General features: G+C 39.7%; 1 protein-coding gene across 1 annotated transcript in view; it reads left to right on the top strand.

The window, feature by feature from the left end:
- st3gal3a (ST3 beta-galactoside alpha-2,3-sialyltransferase 3a) overlaps nt 1–23,480 on the top strand; it is a 29,213-nt gene extending 5,733 nt beyond the window's left edge. Inside the window, exons 3-11 of the mRNA XM_080032593.1 lie at nt 5,737–5,779; nt 5,933–6,025; nt 10,360–10,454; nt 11,226–11,289; nt 12,675–12,770; nt 13,288–13,474; nt 19,596–19,742; nt 20,116–20,262; nt 22,361–23,480. Of these exons, the coding sequence (XP_079888719.1) occupies nt 5,737–5,779; nt 5,933–6,025; nt 10,360–10,454; nt 11,226–11,289; nt 12,675–12,770; nt 13,288–13,474; nt 19,596–19,742; nt 20,116–20,262; nt 22,361–22,465 (977 nt within the window). The 3' untranslated portion in view covers nt 22,466–23,480. The remainder of the gene's footprint in view (nt 1–5,736; nt 5,780–5,932; nt 6,026–10,359; nt 10,455–11,225; nt 11,290–12,674; nt 12,771–13,287; nt 13,475–19,595; nt 19,743–20,115; nt 20,263–22,360) is intronic.
- The last annotated feature ends 1,149 nt before the right edge of the window (nt 23,481–24,629 follow it).

Genomic DNA, 24,629 nt, shown 5'->3' with positions numbered 1-24,629 from the left:
GTCCCATAAATATCTCTTACAAAGAGAAAAAAAATCAGATCAGAGATTCATCTTTGCAGAAATAGGCTACTCAGATGGATTTAAATATTGATTTTAATTTAAAAAAGACAAACTTAAGGATACACAAAAGTTTCCAAATATAAAATATAGGTTAATAAATGGTAATTAGAAATTAACTCACATGACATGTTTTAGCCAAAAGGATCAGATTTGTTCAGTTCAGCCTTATGTTGCTGCAGGACCAGTCAATGCATTACTGCTGTTGCAACTCCACACAGTGACACCAGAAGGTATTTAACATTTCGGTGCAACCATAAAACAAAAGCCTTATAACTTCTACCTATGTAATCCTTATTATTTTTTATTCCTCACAATGTTTTAATTTAAAGTTTGTAGTAATTTTTGAGGGCATAGCTAACATACGCTTTATGATGCAGTCAGAGACTTGGATAATATATTCTTCAAAGTAGGCAAATAGTATAATCGGGTATTATTCAGGTTTATTTAAATCACAAAGCCATGTTGGTGGTTTAAAACAGTTTAAAACACCACTCTTGTTTATGGATTTTTAATGCCTCATTACTGCTTTTTGTAGTTGGCACAATAAAACTTAAAGAGAAAAAGAAAATTGCTTGAGAATCATGTTTCTTCCTTAACATTAGCTGATCAAAACATTTGAATAAAAATCGCAGCAGTTTATTGTGACTTTTCTCACATAAGTCAAGATGCGTGCTTTTATGTGAGGCAAATAAAATCAAGAAGACTGTAGAAAACAACAAAGCCAAGCAGCATATTGTTATGGCAACACGCAAACATGGTGTGGTACACATTGATAAGGAAATAGAGGAATCTAACAGCTGCAAACAATTTGAGCTCGAAAAGTTCCAATGACCACAACTGAAAAATACAATGGAGCAGCTTCACAGCCAACAAGGCAACAAATTAAAAGTGTGTTTGTGTTGAACACTGACAGAACATTAAATCCACCTGACAAATGAGACAGGCTAATGCATCATGCACACCAAAACAACTTAAAAAAACCAAATAACTCAACCAAATTCATTCCCATTTTGTTATTTTACTTAGAAGATTCCATTTCCATCCGTAGCGCATTGAATAACAAACAGAACTTCATAAGAATCTGCCTTCGGTCCCTCTCTCTAAAAATCTGTATTAATATAGTAAAGCAATCCAGCCCTTTTCACTGAGTTCTCTTCTGTTTGTATGTGTAGCTGCCAGATAAATATACTTTACGAACACTATCAAGGATAATCATACAAAGTTTCATTTGACTGACATAGACTGATTCGAAGATTTAGGTTAGAGGTGGATATTATAGACGGCAGGTTGGCTGTGCTTTATTTGATGCTACAGGAGGATATTCATCACTCCCACACTGCACAGAGACAACACGCACTGCTTATCTTTCCTCCCACCATCCAAACATCACACACTGTTCTAAAGATAGTGTCAGCTCGGCTTACAGTACATGAATGTGCCCCACTGGCTTATCCACACCATGTTTTCATCTTTTTCCCTTTGTGGCAAGAAGTTTACTTCAGATGGAATAATGAATGGATTGGATTTATATAGCGCTTTTCAAGGCACTCAAAGACGCTTTACAGGGTTCCAGGTTCCATTCCACAGTCATACTGGTGGTGGTAAACTATCATAGTAGCCACAGCTGCCCTGGGGCAGACTGACGGAAGTGTGGCTGCCATTCAGCGCCTACGGCCCCTCCGACCACCACCTCAAACATACAGCAGTCATACACATTCACACGAGGCAAGGTGGGTGAAGTGTCTTGCCCAAGGACACAACAACCATGACACAGGTGGCAGAGCGGGGATTGAACCGCCAACCCTTGGATCATTGGCCAACCCGCTTAACCACCTGAGCCACGGTTGCCCCAAGAATGAAAGAGCTTGGCCCTTTCCCAAATGACTCCCTATGCACTCCCACTCCGTGAGCGAGTGTGACTCGCTGTGGAGTCACCCTCGCGGCTGTGGGGTGCCACTCGATCATTAAGGGGAGGGTATAACAACGGCGCGGCTTTGGCAAGCCCTCGCCTCTGTCAGACGGAAACAGGAAGAAACCTGGAGACACTAGTTAACTGTTAAGTCTTTATTTCTCACCCTAAAATAGAATTCCACCACTTTTATATTTGACCTGAAACGATCTTTACATTCATAAGCTACGCATGTGAGAGTAAATGTAGTATTGAATAAAAACAAACTCACTCCCATGATTTTTTGGCTGCATAATTTATTTTGTGTTAAACATTTTGTAACTGCATATTCTTAATTTTACCAGCTCAGTCTGTAGTGGAGAAAACGGGTGAGTGCTTGATCCGCTGTTTAATTATCCTTTTAGTTTACATGCACAGCAGCATACTAAACCAGGGAAAAGAACAATAGTCTGCTAAAGCATGTATTCCACTTGTCATGATACGTTAATCTGCCATTTCGACCCGCGAATCGCGGCAGTTAATTAGCGTGCATAAATTATAATGCACTGCAAGGGTGGTCATAAATAAGAAAAGTCATGCGCTCCAGCTGACTGACGTCACCGCCGCTATTACTACCCCTCATTGGCTTTAACAGTAACACAAATCTTACTAACAATTTAAGGAAATAATAATCACTGTCCCTTATTAACTTGTGGGCATTTTCTTCATCTGCTTCGTTTTATCTTTTATCCACGCCTTGAAAATACACTAACGGTAGACAAGTGGCATAATCAAATCAACAAGTGTAAAACAACATGTTAATTCCAAAATTGTAGGCTACCCTCTGGTTCCGTCATTTAGGGCTATGCATAAAAATAATCAATCAAATGTCTGTTTGAGGTAAGAGAACGTTTCATTTATAATTCGGGAAACAAACTCCATGGAACTCTCATTTGTAAATTGGCTCTTCCATTCCGGACTTAATTGATTGGCGGACAACTGTGTCAAACGTAGGGCTGAGCCAACGTCGATGCAGACTCGGTGATCGAGGGCTTTATCACCCACTCACACTCGAGGCTCGATGGTTTGGGACGACACTCAATATGGCGGGCCCTCCTCGCGAACGCGCAAACGAAGGGATAGTGGATAGGGATAGGGTGTAGGGGGTGGATCTAGATTGGGCCCTTATATAAGTGTTGAGCGTTGTTGACCCCTGAAGTCACAGCATCATAATATTAACAACCAGCTAGTGTATTGTAGTTGAGTGGATGGATGGGGAATATATAATAACCCTCTAACAGCATCACTTTTCATTCTCCCACTACCCAAAACCACAAGCATGAAGGCTGCATATGAAATTATGATAAACATAATTTTGGTCATGTGTATCAACCTGTAACAACACTTTTACACCCACCATCAAATACAGCCTTGGCAAAGTTTCAACAGTTAAACTGAAATAAGAAAGACATTTATTTTTCTTTAGACACTATGGAATCTACTTCTATTTCATAGTTAGTGTCATTAGTGCTGTTTATGTTTATACATTTAAAGTTTTTACTAGCAGCTATTCCCCTGGATAGTGAAATTATTTGATGAACATGTGATGTATCAGTAAATTAGGCTATTCTCTTTCGTCATCTTAATCATTTTCATGAAAGAGCACCCTAAAGTGAATCCAGGAACATTTCGTGGCAGAGTAAACAATTGACACCTTGAAAATATGGTGTCTCCAGGTGGATTGTTGTTAAAACGTAAAATACTACTTATTATAAGGAAACTCAAAAGTATATCGAAAATGTACCTTTTTCCAAGTGTTGATATCGCGGTATACGTACTGTATCGCAAAGACTGCTTGAACTGCAATAAGTGATAGCCCATTCCATGTGCCATGCATTCACGCTCTGCATGACAAAATAATCGGCCAATCAGTGCCTTCTTATGCTCTAAAGCCCGCCCCATATAGACACTAGTGGCTGAGCTGGTAAAGCACATGAATATGAAAATATAGCTCTTGGATAACGTGTTAGCCAGCTGGAATTTACATGAAGACCAGCAAGTGTGTATAAGGATGCCAACACCTTGAAGTCCACCAAACTCAACAACTTGGTCGGAATAAACTGATCTGCTTTGTTACGACTGGCCTATGGGTATTAATATGCATAGGCTACTTTCTGTCTGGGGTCTATGCTGGTAGTGAACTGAAAGCAGCAAGACATTAGCACTGTATATTTAAGTGTTTGTTTAATTGTCCCAAGTGATAACGTCATCGCAATATTCAACAATGTTATCGCATATTGCATGTTTTCTGTATATCGTGCAGATAGGATTTCAAACTTGGCATCAATGGTTACCCAGAACATCTTGCAGTTCTATAATAAAGAAAAAGGAGAAAAAAAAGCAGAGGGCGATAATGCATTATCTGGATGCAATCTGCTTTTAAACAAACCAAGAAAGTAATTAATTGGTCTTTACATGTGGTTTCTATTTCGCTGTCAGTATGTAATGATGTATACAGTGGGAGACCCATTACAGTTTACTCATCATAGCTCTATTTTTTTCAAGTTTGCTTAACTGAGGTCGACATGGAAATGAGGGTAAAGAATAAGGGGAGGCTCTGGGTCAAAGCAAATGTCATTATGATCTAGTATCATCAACCCAATAAGGTCCACTGTTGTTGCAGTGTATTCCGAGCAGTAATGTCTGAGTTATGTTCCAGGGGACAGGGTTGGAACATGACAAATACCATTTTATTAAACAGGTCTACTATGTAGTGCCTTGTTCATTGGTAATGATGCTGGCCACAGGCTGCTTTGTTCTCAGACCAGTTGAACATATTTTACTTGACTTATCCAATCACTGTAAAAAGATGTCACAGAAATAACTAGAAATTGGTTCAAGGACTTGAACAGCTAATTGTAAAGTGTTGGTTCATCCAAAGTATTATTGCACAGCGAGTACTGGTATAACATCAAATATATTTGTTGTTAGGTTAAAATGAATTAAACTTAGACTTATGGCTGCAACGGGTCATTCATGTTTTCTAACTTTATTAAAGATCTGGGAAAAGGACCTAGGGTTGGTTTTAAATGAAAATAGTTGGTCAAACATTTGTGAAAGAATACAAGAATACATGCAGAATACTAATACTTAAAACATATTTTGCTAAGAAATGTATATTATTTTTTGGAAAAATTAATTTCCGCTAACCCTTTAAGTTGTTTTTGGACCAAATGTCAACATTTTTACCATTAGAGAAACTAACCTTGGAGAAATGTAATCGCGGCCATATTTTTCATAAATTTTAGGTTCCATTGATCTGTTGCTTGGAGGAATTTACAAGGTTGTCAACAATGATAATGCAATGATGTTATGATTTCTAATTATTTCTAATTATTTTATTTAATTATTATACTTTTTTGTCTAATCCTTATTATTATTATATTACCACTATTGGTATTATTAGTAGCCTATAGGATTGTTTAGCTTTTTTTGTTTTGTTAATGACTGTGTGTTGTATATGTGCATGCATGTAGGCCTAGATGCTGAAAAAAATAAATAAAAAGACTTATGGCTGTATCCAGGGGCGCCGCCAGGGATTTTGGTCCCCATGAAAATATCTCACAATGGCCTGTATAATCTCCTAATATGAACCAAATTTATTTTGGATTGTCAGGATTCTTACCTTCCTTCTCATCTAATAAATTCAATGTCATAAAAAAACCCACTGGTATTCAAAATCACAAAGCATATTATTTATTGTCATCTTATCTACTTTCTTTGTCTAGTGTATGACAAACAAGGATTTCTTCTGAAGCTGAATAGTACTCTGTGAGTATGACTTTTTACTCTACTTTACTATAAACTCTCTTATCTAATTCTAGGAACTAATATTTTTGGTGCCTTAAGGGGCTTGTTTCTTAGGCTCTGTGTAATACTGGTCACTATAATTTGTGTTTTCATATTTAATCATTGCTTCTACAGGCCTTTGGAGCTGATGTACAAGTACGGCAATCTCAGTGAGGGAACCTGTAAGCCTGGTTTTGCAGCTGCCAAGATGACTGTCATTTATCCAAGGTAAGAATACTTCCGATAACGTGTTCACACATTTAAAGTGGGCTCATTTAAAGTTCCCTGCAGGAAATTGGTTAACAAAAGTGGTTAGGTTTTATCTGTGAATAAGTTATTCACCAGAGTTCAATTAAACAGATCCTTGCTTTTTACCAGTGTAGTAACTAGATAGTTTAAACAATCACCTCAATGATTATTTTTTGTGATGTTGTTCCACAGCCCTTCTTTATTGGCTGTGCAATCCAGATAGTCCTATGTTTTGTGTTAGGTTTGAGCCAGACCTACTGTCTGTTCTAATACTTTTGTTTGTTAAATTGGTTAAAGTTTTTCCTGTATTTTCCCTTCTAGCTGACCTAATTACATTCCCCCTGCTTTTGTACACAGTTGTAGTTTTGCTTTGATAACAGGCTCACCCTTGTTTTCGTTGATTTTTACAACTGGGACAACATCTTTAGAAAGTCGATTATTTGTGTGTGGAGTACCTATTGCAGCTTTAATTGTTATCTTTGTAATCATATATAGAAGAACTGACAAAAGGCTAATAATCAGAAGGGTGGCAGTGGTCAGTTGCCACTGTTGCCTCATCATAAGAAAGTCAAGGGCTCAAGTCCGCCTTGGGTCACTCTTTGTGGAGTGTGCATGTTTTCACCATGTCCCCCCTCTGGTCTGCCTATACGAGATGCTACTGCTAATTGTATCATGGTGCTGGCAGAGCCTTCTTTCTAAATCCATTTTCCATGCAGAGTTCGCAAGGTGGGTGGTTATGCTGCTTTTAAATGTAACTGTACTTTGCCAGTGATGCACTACACATTTGTAGTTGCATTGTGGTGGCCTAGTGGTAAAAACATGTCATTCCCCCTACAATTACAAAACAAATGCTTATATTATGCAGAGTATATTTAAACAATATGTTTTACATCTACAGTATATCTACATGTACATCAAAATTGCCCATGTGCCTGTAGTGCTTTGGAGAACCACCTAACGCATCAGTTGTATGCCTACAAACTGGCCTGACTAAAGTATTCTCAGTTTAACCGTACAATTTTATAGAAATATCTCTGAGCTCAGAGTGGTACGGTAGAGCAACGATCCCATTTCTCCCTCTGCATTATTAAAGACGCAAGAAGTCCCTCCATCGTGAAAACCCTTAACCTGCATGTGTTTTTAGCACTATGTAAGAAATAAGTCCGCAACACATGAGCCCATTCAGACCAATGCATCTTCGAAGATCTATTTTTGTCCTCCTCTGCTCTGCTGTTGTCCCAGTGCGTGAGAGAACATCAGGCCAGTTCACTTACCCACTTACTCTCCGAGCAGCGGAGACACGCAACCCTGGAAGCCACCAGGGCCTTAAGACCGCATCATTAATGAAGTGTGCTCACAGAGTCCAGATTATAACCTGTTAAAATAACATAGGAGGAGATTTTTTCCTCAGGAGAAAAGAGTAGGGAAATTGCCAGGCAAAGCATCTTTTATCCATTTACCCTGCTGTCTTTGTTCAGCTGCTTCCTCTGCTGTAGCTGACAGAAGGTAATGGAGGTGAGAGAACCGGTCAAAAGCTCAGTGATGAACAAAGATAGTCCTTCAATAACTCATGCTACTTCATAAGAAATATCAATGCCTATCTTACGTTTCTTATAGCATTACAAATAATTTTAAAAGCAATTCTAATCGTTTCTCTGCGTTATTAAATTTAGTACCCATCACATAAAATCACATTTTCATTACAATTTTTTTTAGCCATGGCATCTAAGTATGGTAATGACTGTTTTATAGTCAGTCCCTCTGTCAGTCGGTTGCTCCACCATTTTTGCCAAGACTCAACAACGTTTCAATGGATCGCATAGAAGTTTTGTACAGATGCATGTTCCCCAGAGGAGAAATCCTCTTGATTACACTAAAACCATTATTGCCACTTTCCTTATGTGACACACTTGTTTTTTTCTTTTCGGTAATAATAAAAAAGCAACTCTAAAATATGTGCTTTAAATCATTTACAACTGGCCCACGAAGAAGCATTTGGCAGGAAAAGCTATTCCGACAAGGTTACCAATTTATCAAAGGATGGAACTGTACAGTATGACCAATTTCTTTCAATACACTGTAGTACAAGATAATATTGGTTAGTTGGTTGCTTAAGTCTAAACACAACCTGAAGAAAGTGCTCCCTGATTCCAGACATCATTCACACAAGAGAGTTGCAATTCAACTTTAGCTAATTTCAAAATACATCCTTTCTATTAACCTATGGAAGTTTAGTGTTTGCATACTTTTCTTACATACACCTTGTGCCTTAAGGAATTTACAATCACAGGCCAGATGGTGGTGTGCGGGGTAATTATTTTATTTCCTTTGTTTTCATGTAAAATGAATACATCCAAACACACTATTAGACACTAAAACCGCATGAAAACAGAAAGGCAAGATGCATCATTAGTAGCTAATTTCTTAAATGTGTTTTTCTGTTTTCAGGAAAATCTGTCTTTGAGTTATGTTGTAGACCTTCCAACATCGACTGATTAGCAGCTGTTTTGTTTTTCCTCATCAGAGTTAATTTGCGCTTCATTATGTGACATTAAACATGCAGAAAAGAAGCCGCAAAAAGCTGCAGGGGGTTGACTCGGTTAAAGAAATACTTTTCCTTCCGACGGCTTCATTTCAGCAACAGCTAATTCCTGTTTGGATTTATGGAAATATTTAATTTGTCTAAATCAGACAAATAAATGGAAGCCTATAAAGCCAAATGTATCGTTTGTAAGGGGTGGGCAGTAGCTCTGTCCAGTAGGTGGGGAGATGCAAGTGTTTCCTTAAGAACTTTGTATTTTCTCATTTTAGCTGCTTTTTTTTCTTATTTTTTAATTTGTTTTCCCTATAGCTTGGTCACTTAGACATATATAGATTATTTTTTTCCATATGGGATCTGGGGGTGTTCAGTGGAGGTCTGAAGATACTTAACCGCTTCATGGTACATTTTTTGTTGGTTTTGAGTTCATTGCACTTGTACATTGCATTTCATTAATTTAGCTGAGGCTTTCATTCAAAGCAACTTTCAATAAGTGCATCTCTGTGGATAAAATTCAAAACTCCAACTTCACAAAAATGCTGAACTGATTCAGGGGTTACATTTACAACAATAAGAGATAGAGAAATATGATTCCAGTAGACACAGTTTGACTGTACGAGGTGCGGAGGAGCTGTGTATTTTGATGAGAAGCTGGGATAGGCATAGGCTAAAGACCCACCGGGATCCTGTATTCTTGATGAGCTTGAAGGGTCAGATGGAACATGCCAACCAGGAGCGAGCTGCAGTGAAGTCTACATGCAAGATGACAGAAGCCCGGACCATAACCAGTGCTGTATTTTGATTAAGGATTGGATGTTGGATTATCGCAGCATTGTTGGCAGTGAAGGGCAACTGGTCATCCAGTGTCACACCCAGGTTACTTGCAGTCAGGCAGCACTGAGGGGAGATGTCTCTCCTGGAAGACAAGAGTTGGTCAATCTTGTCAAGGATGTTGTTTGTTCCTTTGTCTATCACCTGGGGATCTAGACAAAATGCATACACATAAACATACATACATTATATACAGTACATGTCCAGTTGTACTGAAACAAGAAGCTCAACTGTGTCTGCATTCCTTAAAGCACTAATTCCCTAAAGTGGAGACAGATGTGAGCATTAAATAGGGCATACCATGTTTGACATGACATGTTGAGCACACTCCGATTACAAATGTACGCTATACGGTAAACAGTCTGTCAGACTATGTTCAGGCAAAGTATATCATTATCTTAAAGCTTCAGTGCGTAACTTCTGTCGCCCCCCAAAAGCACTGGTATATCATTATCACATTTTTTAACTCCCAATTTTGATATCAGTGTTGGTCTCAAAAATCCATTGTTAGTAGAATAGTGCTGGTTAAGACCAAGGAGCACTAGCATATAAGTCTCAAATGGAAGTGAACAGGCCATGGTTGCCTGCTGCCCAGTTATCAGCTATGAAGTGCCCCTAAGCAAGGCACCCAACAAAGTGCTCCATTATGGCTTCTTAGTGGCCCATAGGTCAAGGACTGGATATCTGCTCCCAGCCTCACTGTGGGAAATGTGCAGCTCTGTCCTCTCCCTCACACTTGTTTCTGAGATTGTTTTGGTGAAGGTATGTTCAGGCAGACTGGATTAGCTGGAAACACGATGCTCTAAATCCTCTTAAGCATTCTGCTATTAATCAGTACATCTACAAACATCAGGGCCGTATGGGTTTTGGACAGATATTGCATTGATGGCCTCCACTTCTTCATTCGTACTTGTTGTAACATGTTTTTCTTTTATATCACCAGGTTTACCAAACTGGAGCCCATGTTCCTTGATCCAAATTACAAACGTTTCTACAGGATTGGTGATTATTTGCCTCCGTTTGGTGTAAGATCACAAGGTATGATTACACATTATTGTCTGTGCAGTTTAAGGTTATTCTTCTAACCACTTGCCTTCGAAGATATTGGCACACACTTCATTTGTGAGCTTTGTGAGGTAGGAATAATTTGAACTGTGGACAGAACCAAGCTAGTTGTTTTGCCTGCTTCCAGTGTTTATGCTAAGCTAGGCTAATTGTGTCTTTACTCCAGGTCTGTATTGAACACACTGACATAAGATTGATATCCATCTTTGCATTACACACTTGAAAGAGTATCAACTGCTCCCGAAGAGCAGATGATACTTGAAAGAGTATCAACTGCTCCCGAAGAGCAGATGATACTTGAAAGAGTATCAACTGCTCCCGAAGAGCAGATGATAAGAATAGCTACTGGAGCACCATTAATCGCTAGTATTTATTTTGTCTGGAACAATTAATGTGATTGAGAATTGTGTTATTTAAAAATGCTCTGCTGGCTGTTTCTTCATGCCCTTTCCCTCTGTACAGTGTCTCACTGTATACATCCCTTCTTTCAAGAAGCTAGTGGTTTGTCTATGGGCTACTACCATGCTTGGCCACCGATTTTAATGGTTGTGTAACATTAAAACATGAAGCCCACCCTGCCATTGGCTCTCGACCAGCCTCATTTATCACAGCTAGTCTACAGCTAGCTGGAGATGAGGGCAACATTGCTGGGAGGAACTTGAATGGAGGAATCTCTTCTCTTTCATCTTCATCTCACTCGTTGTTTTCCTTTTCCATCTCTTTCTCTCTCCTAAATATCTGCAGAGGCGATCATAGATATTCTTCTATCAGCTACAAAGAGCTATGGCCTAGGGGAAGAACTCGACAGGTAAGATGGTGCTAGTTTCTCCGTCATGCTCTGATCCACACAGTGCAGTCATCACAATATTCCCTCCGATACCATTTTTCTATCAACTCTTACTTTAGAGCTGCCATTAAGAGCATTCGGTAAGCTGTTGGCAGTCAGTTTGTGAGGAAAAATGTCGAACGACTCTTCTCCAGTACAACAATGTATTCATCAGAGGTTTTTAACGAATTGAGACAATTCTTCCCAAGAGCTTTTCCCTTTTTTCAGATTTTTATCCACCTTACAAAAACGGGCTTTTAATGTTGTTTTTTGACCCTCTTCATGCCCAATTAGGAATTCACAAATCCCTCTCTCTTGGATGGTAGCTTCATTTAATCTCCCCTGGAGCCCATGTTTTATCCCCTGGAGTCAACACATGGATCTACTCAACAGCGAGAGCTTTTGTGAACAAACAATGCACATTCATCAAAAAACACATGTGGTTGAGTGGTAAATCTGTCCATCTAGCCTGAAACTCTGGATCCCAGATCAGTTATTGTGGTAACTGTTAATTCCACTTTTCCTCAAGTTTTTGTCTTTATATGGACATCATCGGTGTCACAGATACTGCGGACAGACCTTGTTTCATCAGCCAGCGAAGACAATTGGGAATGTGTTTATTTTTCCTCGCAGACTTAAGCTGCACAGACTAAACACACATGTTGTACTGAGCCTACAACACAACATTATAATCATAATATTAACCAAAGTGTGACACATTGACTCGTGTTAACTGTCCCACTTCTGCTGTTAGAGAGTACTTTCCTCGAGAATAAAAACTGAGAAAAGAAGCTAACCATAAAGAGCTGTGGCATTAATAGTCCTCCTAGTTTTTACACCCGAACCCCAATGACTACAATGGAGAATAAATTAATCTATACTTATATTATCTTTTAAGAAAGTGTTTTATTGTTAACACTAAACAACAGGAACTCTACTTTCACATGGCACTGCACAATGATCGACAATGCAAGCCAGTTGTTTTTTGGAAGTTGCATAATATGTTGAATAGAGATCAAATGTGTGTAATCAAGTGATTGTATGTTTAATAGACCTGTACATGGAAGGTGATTAATTTCCTGGCAAACTGCATAACACAAGATATAAAAATAACATTCCACACAAATATACAACAGGTTTGCTGCAATGTACCATTCAAGGTAAAGATAAAAAAAAACTTCCAAGGCCCCTGATCATTATCAGTCAGAGTTCAGTCTATTAATCATTTTGTTTCTCAGGGCGGTAAACATATGAGTTTTAACACACTTTTTTAAGAGCTTTTTATGAGAAAATATCAAGTAGGATATACTTTCCTTCGAGTGAACATATGAGGTAAATGATGGTGGTGCATCTTTTCTGTGTTACAGTATGAACTGCAAGACGTGCATCATCATGGGGAACGGAGGAATCCTGGCCAACAAGTCTCTGGGTCAGCGGATCGATGAGTTTGATGTGGTGGTCAGGTACATTATATGACACAGGTGCACTATTAAGGCAGCGGCTTTGGAAGTTTCTATTGTCAGTGATTATGAATATTAAAAACTGTCACAAAAAAAAAATAGCTTTTTCAAATTCAAATCATTATGTTTTCAGAACACACTCTCCACCTCACATTAGCCTCACAACTGCCCATTGGTAGATTTAACTGCTCTTTCCTACACTCGTTACCTCGTCTGGTCTCATGTTGCTTTCTTTATTGTTGTCAGGTACATTTCATTGAGACTGAATTTTTATTTAAGTAGTAGTAAAATAAAGGCATGGTTGAAATAATACATATTATACAAACAACTTGCACAAGCTACAAAACTTCATATATAACAGCTTGAAGACGCTTTCTTGCAATGGGATCTGGTCTATCATCCAAGCTTTAGTATTTGGCCATTTGGAACATTGTTGTATCACTGCATTATTAAAATTACGTTTTGATTACGTTGGACGGCGCATTCTGTGATTGGTTGATGGTGCAGCTGTGTGTTGCAGGTTAAATGAGGCCCCAGTGAAAGGCTTTGAGAAGGACGTAGGCTCCAAGACCACCATGAGGATCAGCTATCCAGAGGGGACCATTCAGAAGACGGAAAGCTACGAGACCCAGTCCCTGTTTGTCCTCTCGGCCTTTAAAGCTCAGGATTTCAAGTGGCTCAGACACATGGTCTTCAACCAGAGGCTGGTAAGGCAACTGAAAACTGTTGATTTTGCAGTTACATCAGAGAATGCAGCTGTAGCCAGAGGTCACTCTTGTAGTAATTCTCTGAGTACCATTATTCGGACTGACCATGAACACCTGAGTGTAACCACAAGAAATCCACAAAAATCTCACCAATTTTGAAAAAAGTAAGAAACAGCAGTTGTGATGAAGGCTTTATTGATGGCATTATTGGTCCCCGTGAAAATTTAAAAAAATAAATTATTGGATCAATTCATGGAGTCCTTTCCCATTGGCTTACGTGACTGCAATCATCTCTCAGCTGCGTTTTGAGGTTGGAGAAAATGTATTTCCCAAAACAGATATCGGTGCAGAGAAAAAGGCATGTTTAGTACTGCCTTGCTCAATGCTCCAGACTATAGACAGAGCGATATCGGCAATTGGCCAACCTGCTCTCTAAATGTTGGTATCGTCATCTGTCAATGAAAAACCCATATCGGTCCATCACTACACCTACACGACAGTACAGTAGGTACAGCAGTAGTTTGTAAAAATAGACTAACAACTCATTTTAAATGACTTTGTTTATAAGGAAGGAGGAAAACTGCAACCCAAACTTCCTAACTGTGTCCTATGCTTTTGCTGAATATCTGGAAACGGTTGTCATGGCAATTATATATACACATACATGCTGTGCTGTGCACCAGAGTGGGTTTCCTGCTTGTTTACATAACAAGCCACTGTGGCATGCAAAGGCCTGTGGCACCACAAACCAGAGGAAACAGCAGCAGGCTCCAGGCACTTCCTCTGTGGGCTGAAAGTAAAGTGAAGTGAGAGTAGGACGGCAGGTGAGCACAGACATGGAAAGGCAGGCTGGGAAACTTCTGAGAGAGACCAAAAGGTCCTCCAGAGGGAATGGGAGAAAAACATGAGGGTGACATGTTCCAAAAGTGCAACATAATATCATCACAGACTGATGTTCTTACAGTTTTTTATTCAGCATTGTGTTGTCCAGTTTGCAAGACCAACAGATGGCAGAGGGAAGTTACGTGGAGAAATATGTGTGAGAATGCCTACACCTGTCATATGTAAAGATGTACGCTTTTTATTAATTAAGTTGCTAACCGGGAAAGTTCCTACGACTGCGTTAGATAACTTTGTTGTGCCTAAAGCTACCCTTTTCTGCTACACTAAACATTCATTTATGAACTTTGTTAAAGAATAATTTCAGTTTATTCCGACTTCGGTCTTATTTTTGTAGTTCTGTCCATCATTTGCATCAGTTATGGTAGCACTGTATTCAACAAGTTGGTTGCTAAGATCCGTGAAGAGGGCAATATTGTTAAAAGGAGGTTAAAAACGTTGATTCTGCCGTCTGACCCAGCTTCGTCAAATGCACTTCTAGGATACTTGAAGCATGAGAGGTCATCTTGTGTAAAAGCAACTCCATCAGCGTCATTGAGGGCAGAACATACTGACTGTTTCCTGTACATCCAGACAATGTAGATCAGGCAGCTAATGTCTGCTGTTGTGGTGTATTGTGGTCAATTAGTAAATGTGTGTGTTCGTGTTTGTGTACTGTCTATTCTCAAAGCGCTGCATAGCACAGTGCAGGTACTGTTACCACTGGTATCTTTAACTCAAGGACATGGCAGCATTCTCAGAGGTTGTAACACTCGTTACAAAAGCAATGATTTGCTGTAGCATGTGCTGTAGTTGCTCATTATGAATAAATAGAAGTGGCAGAGTTGTAGTAAGGGTTGTTTTCAAAACCAAACCAGATTTGATCTAAGGTCAGGCAAGGCATCTTTATTTGGATAGAACATCTTGTACACAAAGGCAACTTAAAGTGCTTCACAATCGAAACAACAAAGTATACAGTTGAATAAGTGAGTACACAGTTCCTCTTCCATTCTCCTGAAATGCATCTGTAAAACAAACAACACCAGAGAGCATGTGTCTTGATTGGAACATGGCATGCAAGGCTTGTCCATCACTATCCATAGCTCTTTTAAAGCAGGTGTGGGTTCTTTTTACTAAGACTCATGTTTTAATATGTTTGTGCATCTCTGATGTGAAAAGTTCAGAATTCCACACAGTGGGGAGACATAAGTCTGCATGTCATAGTCCATTCATAAAAGTTATAAAATCCTAATGCACCATGGGGATTTTCCTAGTGCAGTGATTGGACTGACAAAATGAAATTCTGTCTGTGTCTGTTCTTACAGCTACTGTATAGCGGTGGGTCCTGGCTTACTTCATGGTTGCGTGGGGATGTAACACATTCCTGCAGCCAGATTCACAACATACTTGTTTTGTACTCCCTCTCCTATCCTCCTCCCTAATAGGAGAGCGTATTGGGACCTTATGCTCATAGACCTCCGAATAGATCTTGGTTGTAGGATAAAAGTAAGTAATGGCTGATACTGTGATCAGCTGGCCGTTTCCATGTAGAAGACTGAACCAATCGCTCTTGTTGGACTAGAAGAAACACACAGTCTTCGTATGATTGTAGTCAAAGAGGGGAGTTTCTTTTCCTCAATAACAATATTTTCTGTGGACAGAAACAGACATTAGCCACAGCTGGTGTAAAAACATTGGTCAAAACTGGCTAAAAAGAAGAACTGCTATCAGAATGTTGCTTTTTGTTATTAAGCCTGAGGAGAGATAAGGGGGATGTGTTGGTGTCAAAGCTTACTGAATCTTGGTATTTTGCTAACCAGCAACCCAGTACAAAATCCAGCTTTAATAAGACGTAATAAAAACACTAGCTGATCTGCTTGAATTATATGTATTTGTTTCATCAAACACCAAACATTTGAACCTCCATGAAAGAAGAATTTATTGCAGGGCTGTTGTGTTGGACTAATGCGTTTATGGATTCATTAACTTAAAAAAAAGTAAGAGAAAAATCACCATTACTCTCACCTGTGTTAGGAGTAACCATACAGTACTTGTTGCTCAAGTTCTTTGAAGTTGTTCTGTAGAACACACGAAAATATAATAATCTATCTTATTTTTCCTAAGGTAAACAAGCCAAACACAAATTTTTTAACTATCTTGTAAATTTACTCCAAGAACACCTTGGAATTTTTTGGCAACAACTTTTTCGCCCTTTGCCAGTTTTGAGACCCGTAGTACTATGAATCCCTGGGAGTCTAACCGTGCATGACTATCCAACTCTAACTCCAGGCCAGAGGGAGTGTGTGAGGCTTCAGCTCTGATGCACATCAAAAAGCAGCCGTCACTCCCCTGCAGCACCGGAGCTAGTGCATGAAAGCAGCAGGGCTTTGGTGTGGCCATCATTCAGGGTGGTCCCAGTCCTGGATCACATTTCACCTCCACTGACAGGTGAAAGCAAAGACAGTTGGACTCTGGAGCAGCTGTATTGCTATGGCTACATACCTACTCTTTGTTGTGAAGGAGCTCATGGCTTGTACAATGCAACAAACTTCCAACACTGTTTTCTTTTTTTAACCTATTGCTGCAAATACCCTCTGTATAGCTCTCGACCTGTCCTATCACTTTTTTACCAGTGTGACCTGAAGTGTGTTCTTACACTTCAAGTCTATTTTTTATTATTTTACACTTGCATTTAAACTTGCTTGTAAAAACTGCGTACTTACACCGCAAGGTCAGAAACATGCAACTTAAATCGCAGTAGTCTTGTTTGTGCATTTGTTCAGTACCTGTTATGTTATCTTATTTTATCTTATGTTATTGCAACCATATGTATCTGTATCTGAAAGGGGACAATCTAACAATCACGCCCCTTAACACTTGTGATTTGGCACAGTGTATTTTTGTTGGCTGTTGTGTAAAGGCAGTACAGGTGTGACATTTGACACTGCCACACAGGTTGAAGAAACAGTAATGGTGTAAAAGGACTTTGAAGCTGAGGAGACCGACTTCATTTACAACAAGACTTCAGGACGGGAGATCAGGTTCCCTCCCCTTGAGCAGGGAGCATAGACAACACACTAGTTGAAAGAAACACACACACACACACACACACACACACACACACACACACACACACACACACACACATACTCACACTTATGTGTGATAGTTATGAATGGGCATGTGTTGGCTAGATGAAGACTAGATAAGGAAAGTGGCAAAGCTGACGATGAAAACTTGCATTGGTCTGTGAGGATATCCACGGGGCCTGTAAGATCATTCTTGATAACTTTCGAAAATCTCCTTACCTTTCATTTTCATTCAAAATGTTAACATACTCAAGGTACTGCCATACTTAAAGGCCGACTTCACCAATTGGAATATGAAGGTGTATTGAACTCGGAGATCCTATTTAGTATAAATGTGCAAGAAATAAATAAATCGGATCATCCTAGCCTGAGAAAAGGCAGAAAGAGTGTTTTATGGTCACACTGTCTAACACTATAGTTTCCTTCTTGTGACATCACAGTAAGGGTTAGGATTAACAGGACAGCTGGGCCAAGGGAAGACTTAGGGAAGACTGAGGGAAGAAAAACCTGATTCATTATATTATAATAGTGATTTTATAATGATAGAAGCCGGTTCCGTATGGGTGAAGTATTCCTTTAAGTCCTGCAACAACTAGTGTTGCTGTAGACTGTCAATCTTTGTAATGACATACACCCTAAACTCCCCAATTTGTAAAATACAGTGTAAAGACAGGGAGCCTCACAAAGGACAAGTTTACAGGGAGTTGCCTTAAGTTGCTACAGTGAAAAAAGGCTGCAAATAAATAGAATTCTATTGCAGCTTTACTTCGTGACATAGGCTAGAATGATTTACTGAATCTATACTTACATTTCATCATGTAGATAAATCGGGAGTAAATGTATTGTAACACATTCACTGATACTGTTATTAAAAGGGATTTAAGAATCGCCTGTCATTTGAGCCTTATCTGCTGTGTGCGGATGGGTTTTCCACACAGACTGTTGTGTCCTCCCAGCGCTGTCAGCAGAGCACAGGTGTTTGGTTTCCAGCAAAATGGTCTCAGTCGGGCTGGATTACCATTTGATCCGTCGGTCAGTGCTTATGCTAGTAAGCTAATAGGTCATATCAGTGCTGTTGGGTTTCTCCCTTTCCCCTTACTCCAACATATACCTGAGCGAACTCAGAGGGCAGGTATCCCAGTAACTGTTCATAAAGAGCCATCAGGGACTGCTGGACAGGCGGCTGGTAATTAGTGTAATGGCCCCGGGTATACTGATACAGGGGCTTCCTCCTCCGAATGGCTTTGTTTGCTCCGCTTGTTTTTCATCAGTGTTTTAATGGTGTTGTTGACCTCTCCCCCCGGGCCTCAGCTCAGGGTATTGCTTTCACTGGGCTGCTTAAGCACCATCATGTTTTCCACTACTCCTGTCCACCTAACATCCCATCCCACCAGGTGATAGCTGGTTGAATAAAAATGTGATGAAAAAAAAAAAAAGATAACCAATCTATCTGTCAATAATTGAGTTGTTTTTTTGTTTCTTTTTAGAATTTAGCACAATTGCAACAGCATGTGTGCAAGAGAGGTTGTGTTCAAATAATTTTCAATGTGTTTACTGATATTCACATATACAGTAGATTGGTATCGGAGAAGTGTGTGTGTGTGTCCTTTCAGTTTCTCGCCAAACATTCATCCTATCTACTTCACACTTGGCGAGTGTATTGCTGAGGACTCTAGAGAGTGCAGTGCCGAGTGTCGTATAAGGCCAGTCGCTACAGTAACAGCACAAATAGATGCACCTGTACAGTCATTCAAAAGGCAGCACAGGTGGAACTATAACCGTAAATATGCCGTTACATTTTTTTTAAATAACTAAAAAGAGGCTTTAAAGCTAAACTGTTTATATTATGATGCTGATATTTCATTTTGAATATTAATAAATGTGAATTATTTCTCTTATTTATCATGTATTTGGCTGTCTACTTTTAACTTCTCTTAAGCCATATTATTATTTTTTTAAATATGTAAAATGCACTTGGCCACCTAGCCCTATAGACAGTGACTTTCCCATTACCATTGTGTATTCTTTTCAGTTTGACCGGTAATGGAACTGTATTATGTTGATTTGATCTGTGATTAGATTGTGCACACATTTAGTTCAGTTTGGGGGTCACACTAACCACAATGTCTTCATTTCCTTACTTTGTCTCTCAGCGCAGCACTGAGGGCTTCTGGAAGTCTGTGGCCCGGCACGTTCCGAGGGAGCCCGGCGACATGCGCATCCTTAACCCCTACTTCATCCAGGAGGCCTCCTTCAAGCTGATTGGCTTACCTCACAACAAGGGACAGATGGGCAGAGGGGTGAGAGAGAGAGAGAGCTGTTGCTTTTCTAACCATCAGTTCTGGTTCAGGCCTAGGCAGAGACATTGCAGGGACAGGGAGCTGTTGTTTCTTAATGTTCAGGAGCTCTGGTAGCTGACTCCACTGTTTGTCTGTTTGCATTACGAAAGGCCTCTGTGAACACACAGCAGATGCTGCCGAGATCCCGGCACCTATACAGACTGAAAACAAACAGTGTTACCATTAGGGCTGTTATAAATACAACCATGCTTCAGAGTTCACATCTGTAAGATATCCACACAATGGCCATACAATACTGTACAAGTTCAGGGATACGGGTCACCGCTAGGTTACCTGTTTTGTACAAATTCTTTTTATGTCTGTTTTTTTTCAGAATATCCCAACCCTAGGGGCAGTTGCCATAACGATGGCCCTTCATAACTGTGACGAAGTAGCCGTGGCTGGATTTGGCTACAACATGAGCACCCCCCACGCCCCTCTGCACTACTATGAGAAGATCAGGATGTCTGCCATCAAAGAGGTAACTGAGGACATGATAACATAGGACCTGCTAGGAAATAGCAATAGGTTATGAAACTGATTCTAGACAATGGATGGCTTTCTGAAGCTCAGGATGAGTCTCAAAGTTCTCAAGGCATTTTTGACGTGTATCTCACATCAAACACATATTATGCGTGAAAACATAATTTTCCACGTAATCCCACAAATGACCGCGTAAAGACACACGTTACCTCAGATTGACATTGATTGATGTATTAGTGAACCATGCTGTCCTGTAGCAATTTTATCACATTTGCTACTCAGATCAGCATATTAAGGCTAGAGTATTTTAATTATCTCTGTATGGATTATTATACCGGTTTCAAACGATGCCACACAGCTACAATATCAGAGTTTATATTTCCTTACAAAAACAGCGGGGAAGTTTTAAAATTTTGACTTAAAGAAATGAGTGTTGCTGCCAAAACCTTATGGCTACTTGAAGGAAACTTTGAGTGTTTTTTTATTAGACATTGGCAGCCTAAATTTGAGAAGGTATATGTCTGACCTGTGTGTGTGTGTGATACACTATTTCCTGCATATTTTCCTCTCAATGGACGATACTCCCACACAATATTCACAACCACCAAATTTGTTAGCATTCTGACCAACCTACAGACAGCTTTTGAATTTGCTGTTAGTATTCCAAGTTTACGCTGCACTGGAACAGTTTACCGTGACCTTTTTCCATTTCATTTATGCCACTCGGGGAAACAAGGAGGGATTTAGCCAGCATCTGAGTATGGGCCTGGGATGTGTATGAAAACTCAAGTGTAGGAAACTCTCTAGGTTCTTGTTTTTGAGAGCAGCACAGTCAGAGAACACTACATTCAGTGAGTTGCCATTCACTCCACTTCACAGTCTCCAGCCTGCTGATAAATCACTCTTAGCCCAGGTAATTAAGACAGACACGAGATACCCTTCATCCTGTTTTCAGAAGTTGCTTCTTTCTACAGTCCTGCATTCATTCACATGGGCTGATCTTTTTTTGGTGGAACGTTGCATTATTCAGCCAAGAGACCAACACCATGATGGCAGAAATGAGAAAGTAAGAAAATAGAAAGCAAATACTGCATTAGTTAAAGTTAAAAGAAACATTAAGAGAAAAAAGAAAAAGACAATCAAAAATCTGAAGGAATTATTATAATGTAAAAAAATATGTACAATAGGTCTGTTTTTGAAGAGAGGGCTTTTACGTTCGTGCAAGAAGGTGCAATATATATTATTGACCAAGGAATGTGCCAAAATTGACAGTATGAAGTTTACGGAATAAAAAGTAGATCACTTATAAGATCATAAAGGAATGGGATTTAAAATCTTTGCAAAGCCCAGTTATTGATATTCGATTAAACTAGCTAGCTCATCCACTGTCTCTGAATACCTTCTTACAGTATGAGTAATATTAGCTAGTTAGCAAGGATACTAAAAGGAAATAGCAGCACACAGATGCAATTGAAGGTCTCCGGCAGTCATGTGACCCTCACCATGCACACTGAGATCTGATTGCAACGCAAGGAGAAACGAGACTGTACGTGTTGTCTTACAGTATTAATCCCATGTGTAAATGCAAAGGCAAGTGATCAGGTGTCATTATCCAGATAAAGAATCCACACATCAAATGTTAATAGCAGGTGGAGATGATTGTTTTTTTTGTGTCCACACTGACTCTCCAGGAACATGTGCTGACCCCACTGGTCAGGACAACAGTAAAAGTAATTGTTGAATGTCTGAGGCTTAAGAGGAATGTTGTTGGTTAAAGGCTGTTAAAAAGCATACATATTGGGGCACCAGTAGCTCAACAGGTAAAGTGCATATCGATGAGGCCAAGTGCTTGTCGCAGCGGCCCTGGATTTGATTCCAGCCCGGACCATTTGCTGCGTGCCTTCCCCCCTCTCTTCCCTGTTTCCAAGCTGTCTCTCTCTCTATCCTCTAAATAAAATATTAAAAATGTCCCAAAAAAAACAAAAGAAAACACTAATATTGAAGAAACAAAGATAAAAGGTGAGAAATAGAGAAACCCAACTATTGAGTGTACTGTGCTGTCTCAACCTAAATCCTGTCATGTGTGCCTTTTGCAGTCCTGGACTCACAACATATCCAAAGAGAAAGAGTTCTTGCTGAAGCTGGTGAAGGCTGGAGTTATTCAGGACTTGACCAATGGGATCTGTGGAGCAGGATGCTGATGGTCTGCACTGAGCTCCAAGGCTCTTGTATATGGTGCCGAGCTGACCTGCACCTGAAGAGGGGAAACGCAATGCCCTGTAGGCAGGTGTTCAACAGAGTGGTCAGTGCAAAGACCAGGACACACTGCCCCAGTGTTGCATATGGACATGTTGCAAACAATTTGCCTCTGCATTGTACTTCAGTATTTAGCTCGTCGTGTATACTTACATGGATGTGGAACCTTGGCTCAGGGGAACGTCGGCAGTGTTGGAGATCAAACCAGCACCTACTGTAGACGAGGCCTGCCCTCCTACTAGAACTGCTGTGGGCTGGAGGAAGGAGGAGCAGGCAAAAGATGTTGGGTTTAAATAGTGTGAGCTTGTGCCAAGAATACCTCTACAAAGTGTCCTTCTGCTCACACAGCTGAATGTAATCTGCATCAAACGTATAGTCGTTATAGTGATATTTATATCTTCCAGTTTCTGTTTTGAACAGGGTCCACACTATCAGATGACACATGAATCAGCTGTCCTGGATTATGGTCAGACATATGATGGCAAACCGTACTATCAGAGCAAAATGGCAATCATCAGCGCTTGTTAAGCTGAGCGGGACAAAGGCAGTATAAAGCTAGAAAGCCTGGCACACGAGAAAATAAGAGCTTCTTCAGCAGCATGAATATAACACCAAAATGCACTGCTAGGCTCAACATGCTGATTAGACAGATGCAGAGTCACATTCTATTTGCTCTTGTGGGACCGCAAGGTTATATGTGCCCTCAGGATTTACCCCCTATGTCTACTGGATATGGCTGGCTTGCATTTCTCATCCAATGCAGCCGAAGCAGCATCTCTGGAGCGTGTAATTCACTTGAAAATGTATATAAATGCCTATATATTTATTGACAGTTGACCTCAACTTATATCAAATAATGTTACATTTCATGTATTACTTACTTTGTCTTTAAAAGTAAAGCTAGTTGTTCATGTTTGGTTTGGTTTCTTGTCTGTGAAGTAGGAGAAGGAATACTACAGGGCTCCCACTGCTAATATTTACTATCCCAAAAACTACAGATCCATAAAAAAAAAGCTATAACGCAGTGTGCTGTAGAATAGTAATAAAAACCAGTAAAGCACAGCCACAAAGAATGTTAACAATCCTAAATGAGCTGCCAACATGTTTTCAATGTTCCGGAAAATACGAAAAATGCTGGCGACAAACAGACGAAACACCATTGAAATGTGTCTGGTTAGGAACAAACGCTGCCTCTGAAAGACATCTGAACTACAGTGGCTACACAACCAAGCTTTGGTGCAAATTGAATGTGATGCAACCACATCCAGTGGACATGAGGGTTACCTCAGTCAATTGTTTAATGTGTGACTTTTGTCATTGGTGACTGTCATGTAGCCTATACACCACAGTGACCTTTCCCTTACAAACTTCCCCGGCCTGTGCAGGTCAGAGAAGTTGGTACAGGACACAATGAGTAAAACTGAATAGTACAGGCTCTGGGTTTTCCCACAGTAGTGTGCTATTTCGAAAAACATTTCTGCATTGGAAAAAAATCTAATTTGACAGTAAAATTGCTTATAAGCTTAAAGAAAAATCAATGATATGCCTCTCTCATCAGCCAGTGCTGTCAGTCCAGTTAACATTATGTGGCCATAATCCAAGGAGTATCTTCTTGTTTCTCTGTTGTTACATGTTGAGTAATACTCACACAGTATATAGTCCAAACACAGTACATCACTACTGTATCTATTTCTCTGTTTGACATATGAATTGAATTATTTGCATGACTGAAGTATATCACACTGCAGTCTAGGAAGTCACACCTGAGCCCTGTTCTTTCAGCTAAAACTTGCAAAAGTGCAGCTTAATATTAAAATATATAGTTATATTTATGATTTTTAGATCAAAACTTGTGATATGGAGAAATCATTAGGATCTGTTAGTGGAGTTATCACAATACAATACATAATTGCCCAAAGTAGGCTACACAATAAAACAGAATTACATTAGATGTTGAGAATACAAAAATTATTCTACTTAAAACTGTATTCAAAGAAGGGAAAGAATAGGGATGTTGTCAGGTGGAATGGTGAAATCAGTCCATGGTTACTCATCACCTTTGTGCGTTGTGTAATCTGATTGTGCCATTACTGTATTCAATGAACTGGG

Source organism: Ammodytes marinus (genome assembly GCF_949987685.1).
Source record: "Ammodytes marinus genome assembly, chromosome: 8".
In the NCBI taxonomy this organism is placed as follows: domain Eukaryota; kingdom Metazoa; phylum Chordata; class Actinopteri; order Uranoscopiformes; family Ammodytidae; genus Ammodytes; species Ammodytes marinus.
Note: the sequence above shows the minus strand (reverse complement) of the source record. Positions and strands in the feature narration are given on the sequence as shown.